General features: G+C 40.3%; 1 protein-coding gene across 1 annotated transcript in view; it reads right to left on the reverse strand.

Moving 5' to 3' along the window:
• Positions 1-7,522: 7,522 nt before the first annotated feature.
• CUNH1orf105 (chromosome unknown C1orf105 homolog) overlaps positions 7,523-9,217 on the reverse strand; it is a 37,602-nt gene continuing 35,907 nt past the window's right edge. The window contains exon 7 of the mRNA XM_008848527.1: positions 7,523-7,668. Coding sequence (XP_008846749.1) covers positions 7,523-7,668 — 146 coding nt within the window. The remainder of the gene's footprint in view (positions 7,669-9,217) is intronic.

Raw genomic sequence — 9,217 nt, forward strand, 5'->3', positions numbered from 1 at the left:
GGTTGCAGAATATCATTGTCACAGATTATCAACAGCATCCAGCTCAATGCCTGTTGCTTAACAGATTGTCAGTAAGCATTTCCTGAATTAAGTCAGATGGAAAGAAACTCTGGACTAAATCCTTGTCCTTTGTGAAAATTGTTCTGCTTCAGAATGTCAACTTTCCCTTCTTCTCTCCAAGGGTTTCTTGATGTTGAAACTGAATGCCCGCTTTTGGTGAATATAGAAATTTCACAGTCCTCTTGAAAATCACTAATATGCTAAGACAACTAAAAGTTTTTATCTACAGTTCATTTTGTGTATTTCCTCACTAAAAATGATCAGATTTACTTTTATCATTTTATGTTATGAACACAGAAAGATCTTTTTGTTTTAAATACATATGTTAAGTATTTCAGTATCAAATACAACTGTATACCCTTTCCTGGAAGATCATGATATGGTTCCACTAAGAATTCTTGGGATTATTATTTTCCCCTCATCAAATGCCCCTCCTAGGCAGAATCCACCCTTTTGAACCCTGCCCAGTCACTAGGATTTTCCACAGGTAAACAGACATCCAATTATATGAATTTCTACCCTCTAGGCCCCCTGCCTGGAGCACATTCTTCTACATTGTTTGGGCTCCAAAGCATACTAGCCTAAGTGACAAAAGACAGGACAGCTGACTTTGCTGTGCGATGGCTCTTTAGCCTCCATTCCCATCTCTCAAGCCCAACTAACCTGATGGTATCACGCCAGGACCTGGCTTTCCTGCCTTCTCATTCCAAAGACATGAGACATTCCTGCAAACCTGAATATCTGAGAAAGCAGACTTCTGCCTGCAGCAAGAATGTGCTATTTCCCATCTTGGGAAAAACCAACAAGATGAGACCTGACTTGCTTTGGTTTGTGGCCAGTTTTATCCCTCAGAAGGGAGAGGATTCTAAAGAGTGAATTACTCCTTTGGACTTAAGGTGATGGATTAATATGAAATCTTAGATATTATATCATACCAGAAAAGTTGGTATGTTCACAGAAAGGCAGAGCAGGATAGTGCTAGGAGCTCCAGCTGTATATCTGAAAACACCTAAGTTCATATTATAAATTACTGTGAATCTGAGAAAGTATTTAACTCAGTTTCATCCTTTATATTATAGGGATAATGATACTATTCTGTAGGGTTATTTTAAGGATGAAATGTAAATTCACTAACAGTGATGAATACATTGTAAAGAATACAATAAATGCCCACCTAATCACCTTTAATTTTGGTGGTGGTGGTGGTAGTAGTAGTAGTAGTAGTAGTGTGTGTGTGTGTGTGTGTGTGTGTGTGTACATGAATTTGGAGGCTAGATGTTGGTGTTGGGTATCTTCCTCAATCACTAAACATATGGTCTCTTGCTAAACCTAGAGCTCACCCATTGACTAGGCTGGCTGACCAGTGATTCTCAAGGATCTTCCTGTCTCTGACAACATCTTCTCTCAACCAGTTCTGGGGTTCTAGACATGTACCACTGTGCCAGCTTTTTATGTGCATGTTGAGAATCTGAACTCCGGGCCTCAAGCTTGCATGGAGGTACTTTATTGCCTGAACCATCTCCTCAGTCCAAATAACCCTTTTTACTAGTACACCATATGAATGTGGTAAATGCTAGCTTAAAGAGTCATATTCCCAAATTTTAAATGAAAACACGTTTGCTCCTATGATCAGAGATTTCAGAAAGAAGTCTTGAGTGCTCATTGTACTGGTTTTACATGAACCTTATTGGGACAGACACCTTTACCCTTACTGTAGACCACAGAAAACAAAGCCCTATCAAGGTAATTTGGCCAGCTACGTAATGATAAAGTATCACAACTGTGGTATTATCCCTGTCATTGTGTTAACTCAATATGATAAGAATGTTATTTCATGCTTATTGGAACCTCTAATTGGTAATTACATGTGACTTCATAGTCACATGAAGAGGGGTGCTATTTAGAGAGGCCTTTAGCTTTATTTATTTAAATTTATTTATGTGTGTGTTCAAGCATGGTCATGCTATGGTGTGTGTGTGTGTGTGTGTGTGTGTGTGTGTGTGTGTCCATCTGGTTTGCACTTTTGCTCACTGAGCCATCCTACCAGGCCAATCTTTAACATTTTACCGAACAATTATTTACTTATCTTGATCTCTTCAACAAGTCAGTGTTATGAAAATTGAAGGATTAAAGGAGGCAAACTGTCCTAGTTTGTTCTTCATTGCTGTGACAAAACATTCTGACCAATACCAACTTGGGGAGGAAAGGGTTTATTCAGCTTACATATCCCAGGTCGCAGGTCATCAGGGAGCCCAAGGTAGGAACTCAGGGCAGGAACCTGGAAGCAGGAGCTGGAGCACAGGCCGTGGAGGAACTCTGCTTACTGGCTTGCTCCCCTGGCCCCTGCTCAGCCTGCTTTCTTATGCAACACAGGCCCACCTGCCCAGGGGTGGCACCACCCACAGTGGGCTGGGCGCTCCCACATCACTCATCAAGAAGATGCCCTCGGACATGGCCACAGGCCAGTCCAATAGAGGCAATTCCCCAACTGAGGCTCCCTCAACCCAGGTGTTTCAAGTTGACACTAAAGCTATCCAGCACACAAACATACAGTGTGTCATCTTTAATGTGAGTTGACTTTAAGAAAGCTAGCCATAATAGAGGAATGTGAATATGGATTAAAGGAAGATAGTAACAGAATGGCTTACATTTATTAAGACAATGATGTTTGTTTTAGAGCTCCAAGTTGAACTATTTAGTTTAAAACATCATAATGTCTTTAAACTGGTTAGAAAAGCATTGCCAATAGCGTAAGTGTGGAAAAATCTTCAAAAGTGTGGATTCTGGTGGGAGGGTGTGCCTGTGTTTCTGCACTATTATTTCTGTTTCTCTGAATATGTGGATTTTCTGTAATTAAATGTAGGTTAAATACAAGGCCTTTGGGAATTCCCAATCTAAAGGGAGTGTTCTGAAGTGAGTCCTGGGGTCTGATTCCTGACCCCATTCTTTTCCCAAATGTATGGCAGAGAGAAAGAAGAGCAGGTGATCAGATATGGAAGGACTAGTGGATAACAGAATCCAGATTGAGAAAGATGGTTGACTGCCTGGAATCTAGAAAAAAAAAAAATCTTATAATCCGAAGGACTACAGTGTCATGCATCTGGGCTTAAAAAAATACAGCAGCAGAGGAACTCCATGAGAACAGTTCTACCAGAATGATAAAATCTTTAGTTGGTGGCAAGTCTTTGTCAGGGAGTGAATTCAGGATTTAGTTACTGGGAAAACACAATTTCAGACAATAGGAGACTCAAAAGCAAAGTGGTTGAGCCACTTAGCCACATCTGGTCAGGCCACATCTGGAGCTTTAGATTTCATTCTCAGTGGTGCTGGGTCAAAACAGGATGATTGGAGTCATATCACAGTCCAAAGAACCTAGGGCTCTTAATTTAAAACAAACGCAAACAGCAAAGAGGGCATGAGTGGGCCAAGCCATGAAGTACCTCAAAGATTTTGTGTAAGAGGTACCAGTCCTGACAAATACCTCCATAAAAATAAAACCAAAAATAATCAAACAGAACAAACCAAACCAGGTGTGTCTATTTTAGTGGAACGAAGAATTTTTGTAAAAGTTCCCCAGGGTAGGATGGATGAATGGCTTGCATCTTGTGAAACAATTTTACTCTTGTTTAATGGAAAGAGAACCTGTTGTATATCTGATTCAAAAAGTGAGGGAACACAGGCGGAAGTGCTTTGAAAGTATAAAATGCTGCATAAGCAGGAAACATTTGTTCCCGGGTACTAGAACTAGAATTTCAGCGGCAAAATGTCCAGGGTCCAGAAATAAAATTTATTCTTTGAGCTGGATACTTGCCTAAACTTTGTAGTATTACTTTGTAGTATTCAAGGGCTGTGTTTTCCAAGTGTCAGGAAGACAATTATGTTGCTAGTGTATTGAGTTTCCAGTGTCAAAGTCAGATTAGTTCCTCGGCACTTTCCAAAAGGCTGTTTGTTTGATTCTGCTCTGGTTTTGAGTAAGTGAAACACCGAAGCAGTTCAAAATCCTAAGAGCAAATAAGGCACAGTGTGCAAAGCGCTCTGCTGATCTCTGCCCTCCACTCAGTCAGTTCCACTCCTTGGAAGATAACAGATGTTACCTTTATCTTTTTCTTGGTTTTATACATTCCTACTCTGCATTTTTCTCAAGGTGAGAATCTATAAAACACAGATTTCCTGGCTTTTTGGCCAGGTGGAATCCCCACAGGATGACTCTTACTATTGAGTTAGGGGGATTCCAATATGTTTTCCTTGAAACAGCAGTCACCTGCCAGCTCCTCACTTTGCTATTCTGCCCTTCACTGACTAGGCGGCTAAATGTCTTGCCAAAGACTTCCCAAAGAACAAGAGATAACATTCTGTGTGAGTAACTATAGCTGGTTCCTCTCTGATCAACTTTGCTGATGAGGTCACACAGTCACCTCATTGTTTCTGTTTAGAGAGCACGCTGTTTAGCGACACGGCAAGTATTATTGCTGTAATTGCTGTGTGTTCTGTTGGAGCTTGTGCTTCATTCTCTGATTCGTGGTCAACCTAGGAATGAACTTCCTTCATTCTAAGTGTCTCTCAAGTATACTGGGTAGCTCCTGCAGGGATATGGTACTATGTAAGATGTTCTCCCTAAGTTATACTTTTCTGGACTTTTCAAGAGTAACACACATGTATGAAACAAGGACAGTATTTAATTGAGTGCTAAATTAGGTGTCTTAAGTGGAATATGACTGAAAACAATATTTATCACCCGGGCTACAGAGATGGCTCAGCAGTTAAGAGCACTGACTATTCTTGTAGAGGACCCAGGCTCAATTCCCAGCACCCACCTAGTGGCTAACAACCACCTGTAACTCCAGTTCCGGGGGATCTCATGCCCTCTTCTGACCTCTGTAGGCATTGCACGATGTGGGTACACTTACATACATGTAGGCAATACACTCATACACAGAAAATAAAAATTAAAAAATTAATCATTCCAATTTTCTCTAAGGGTTAGCTTATTCTATCTTTTTCATTTCTCTCCCCCCACCCCAGTACTAGAGATTTTTTAACCCATGACCTCCTGGATGCTAGGCAAACACTTTACACTAAAGTATATCTCAAGCTTTTAAATATCTTGATATTCTCTCTCTCTCTCTCTCTCTCTCTCTCTCTCTCTCTCTCTCTCTCTCTCAGCATTGTGTCCATGTGAAGACGAGAGGCCAGCCTCAGTAATCATCCCTATATCACATGCCATCCACCTCGTTTTGTGAAACAGGGTCTCTTGGTGATCTGGAACTGAAGCTGTCATCAGGTTAGGCCAGCTGGCCAGCTTTCCCAGAGATCTGCCTTTTTCCAGCGTCCCAGCACTGGAATCACAGGTACATGTCATCACACTCAGCTTTTAAAGAAAGGGTGTTCTAGAGCTCAAATTCAGGTCCCCTCCCCTAAATCTTGATTCTTAATGATTTTGTTTTACAGTTATTAATAAACAGCAGGCCCATGCTTCTGCCTCTTTTGAAATCTCTCTTCTGTTGGGCAATCTCATCTCTCTTGGTAGCTCTGTTGAATGGTTACCCAAGAAGGGAGCTGGCTTCCTGTTACTTTGTCCCTATAACCAAATCCTGAAGAGCAATGGCACTAAGGGTAGAATGTACTAAATTAGGATGTCCATCTCTGACATATCTCCCCACATGACTAACCCAATGCTAGTATCTTAATTTAAACTTGAAAAGAGATCTGCATGTAGGCTGCCTGGTTTTCCTGTAGCAGTATTATAATTTACTTGGAAGAAATCATCTCACCCATACTAAGCTTCTCATGCCTTCTCATACCCTTTTTATTCCTACAATCTCCCTCAACCTGAACAACCCCACTTGAGTGAGACACTTTAAATGGGGTATTCTTTAGGAGGAGACAAGGTAGTTCCATTAAACTTGTTAACTATGTAGCCTCGCATGTGTAAGACTGTTAGGCCAAGGAGCCAACAACACCCCCAACAGCCTCCCCTGACCAGGGGAGAATAAAAGTGAACCTAACCAAAGAACATGGCAACAGGGGCCCGTAAGACTTCCCCAAATTAAGTGGGAATCAGATGTGACCATGGTTTCGTATTACTTTTTTTTAAGCTGCAGCTCTCTGTCAATACACTGGCGAACAGCAAGATATTCTTCTTAATGCTTGATTTTGGAAATGTTTCAGTGTTCTAAATAAGGCCATCTTAATGAGATCTAGGAAGTTCCTTCTCCAAAGCTCTATAATATCCAGACTACCGCCAAAGTTCTAAATAATTGTGTATGAGGCAAATATTTCCCTAAGGCATGGGTGTAGGTATTCCAAATCCTTCCATGATGTATGCAGAAACAACCAAAAACAACAAGAGATATTTTCTGTGTTTGTTCAACTATCTGAAAAACCTGAATTCACGGGTACTGCTTTGTTTAAGTTATTGAACTCCAACTGTACTGAAAACAAGGGTCATAGCCCACTAGAAATATGAGACAATGAAGCAAGTTTTGCTGCTTTTGTTGAGCTCAATCTGGGCAGTGGTTCATTTGTCTGAGATTTCTTAATTCCATTCTTCAAAAACAGTTGGCACAGAGGTTGATTCTTAAATGTTGGTCTAGCATCTGTTTAAGCAAGATCTAGGATTTTACTAGGCTGTTGCTGCCCAAGAAACAAAAGGGCCTTTTTTTCATGTGACCCCTTCTGAAACTTTGCTTGTAACCTATATAGCCATCAGTATAATATTTACAAGTCCGTAATTTTCTTTTGTCTCCCTTACACTGTGTTCACATATACCAGCACAGACCTAGAGGCATGTTTTCAAGTCAAAGTAACTAACTATAAAATATAAGCACTTGGTATGGATTTGACTGAGCAAAGATTAGCGGAACACCTGATCGGAATGTGAGGCAGTAAAAGGTGACACAGGAAGGCTAGGTAGGTCATAGTTCCTGTGATCAGAGACTGCAGCAACAAATCATTTGCCATTTTCCAGATATTACATCATAGTGTCCACTGTTATCTATCAGAGTTAACTGACAGATATAAGGACAGAAGGGTGATTGGATTCCTTTTCTCCTTTACTTTTTCTCCTTTATTCTTAATAAAATGAATGGGGCTTCCTGGAGCTATCTCTGGCCCTCTGATCTGAAGGAATGGGCAAAATGACTTTCAAGGAAAATCCTTGTCTTATAAGCAGAAGGTTGTCAGATATAATAACATGCATTAGAATCTTTAACAACACAAAGCACGCTCATCATATTCTGTGTTAATTGAAAAATCTTTATATTTATGTAAATTAAACCATTTTGTCATTAGGAAAAAGGAAGGAGAAAGTGGTAAGAGCTAGAATAGCAGTAGTTCTTCGGAAGGCAGAATTGAATTATCTTTTTGGAGATATAAAATTATGAGAAGGCACCAGAGTCAGAAACTAGCTTGGAGGAGTTATCTTTTTGCTGAGAGTTGGGGGTGGATAATGACCTCTGACCACTCACTGCTTCAATGTCTTGCTTATTTGCTCCTTTTTGGGCAAAGGAGAGTGTTGGGTCTCCTGAAGGGTTTTGTAGGCACCTGACAGTAGTCCATGGAAGACAGCTGTCCGGGAGCCCAGAATGGGCAGTCTGTAGTGAATGCTCTCTGGAAGACAGTTGAAAAAGAATGAAGAGTAAGGAGGTAGAATCTATTCTTACAGAAACACAAACTAAACAAGTGCCACCAAAGATTCATCTAACCTTATGAAATGTTCATACTCCACATAAGAATTCTTTTTAATAGAACCATCTCATCCCAACAACATTTAGGCTTTTATAAATCTGGTCCAAGAGGCCAAATGAAATGCCAAGCAAAAATGCCCACGTTAGGACAGTTGCCAATTAAATTTAAACTGAAGATAAAATATATCAGGGGCTGTAACATTAATAAAAGAGAAAAGAGATTCAGTTCTCAGGAGACAGTCCCAGGACACAGAGAGAGTCCTTCTTTTTTGAAAAAATAAACTATGATCTTACAAAAAGGCTACAGTAGGGGAAGTATTTTGAATTTCGAAAGGAAGCTTTATTCTACGGATAATTTATTTTATGATTTAAAAACTTTTAGATCCTGACCTCTTTTTCAACCATGATTTTATTTATAAAATGTTGGTTAACATTTGCCTTTTCAGAAGATGTACTGTTTGAAGGAGGTAAGTCATGTATGCAGCACTACCTTCCTATAGGAATCCCTGAATGACTAAGGGGATTGGGGTCTTGAATGATCTGGAATAAACTTGCTTGGTCAGGCCAAATGAGAACTAGACCTATTATAGGATCCCAAGTCTAGTACCCAGTACAGCCTCATCATTGTAAAGAGGCAGCAGTAATTCAGGTTGACAGACCTAAACAGAACTGAACCAGAGTCCAGTTCTTCTTAGTCCTAACAGTGCTCTTCATACTACATTGCACTACTTTGCCAGGAGGTAAGCATAAGTCCTGTGGTTAACATAATTCCAGTGTTGATCAAGAACAAGAGGCTGCAAGTATCATGGGATCAAAACAAAGAGAAATTAACTCAAAGGAATCTCCATCATTACAGAAATAGGTTCTTTCCATTCACTTTTTTCTCATTTGGGATTCCTGATAATAAACAAGATTTGGCTAAATCCAGAAAATGTTAGAAATTACTGTCGTGACCAACAAAATGAATTGGAGAGTCATTGGCAGTAATGCTAACTAGGATTCAGCATTCATACTTGATGGTGGGTGGCAACTTGAACAATAAGTAGTAACTGGAGTCCTGGTGTGTTTGATCTGTATAAGCCAATGGGCTTGATGGCTATTCTTCTGGATTGGTCAAAGGTGAAGGTTGTTGTATTGTGTGAGATAAGGTATCGCTCCAGTTCCTAAAGTACTAACAGACACCAAACCCAGATAGAAAGATGAGAATCTGGGCACAGGCATCATTGGTCCAAGAGCACAATGTGCTGATCCTCTGTACTCCTCATCCAGTTTTCCTGTTAGCCAACTGAAGTATAGTTCCAAGGCTTATAAACTGCTGTTAACTTTTGTTTATATTGTTTTTGAGGATCAGAAAAATCTTACTGAGGGAAGGACATATAATTCTCCACCCCCTCGTGTGTGTGTGTGTGTGTGTGTGTGTGTGTGTGTGTGTGTGTGAGAGAGAGAGAGAGAGAGAGAGAGAGAGAGAGAGA

Source organism: Nannospalax galili, unplaced genomic scaffold, assembly GCF_000622305.1.
Source record: "Nannospalax galili isolate Female #2095 unplaced genomic scaffold, S.galili_v1.0 scaffold624, whole genome shotgun sequence".
NCBI lineage: Eukaryota > Metazoa > Chordata > Mammalia > Rodentia > Spalacidae > Nannospalax > Nannospalax galili.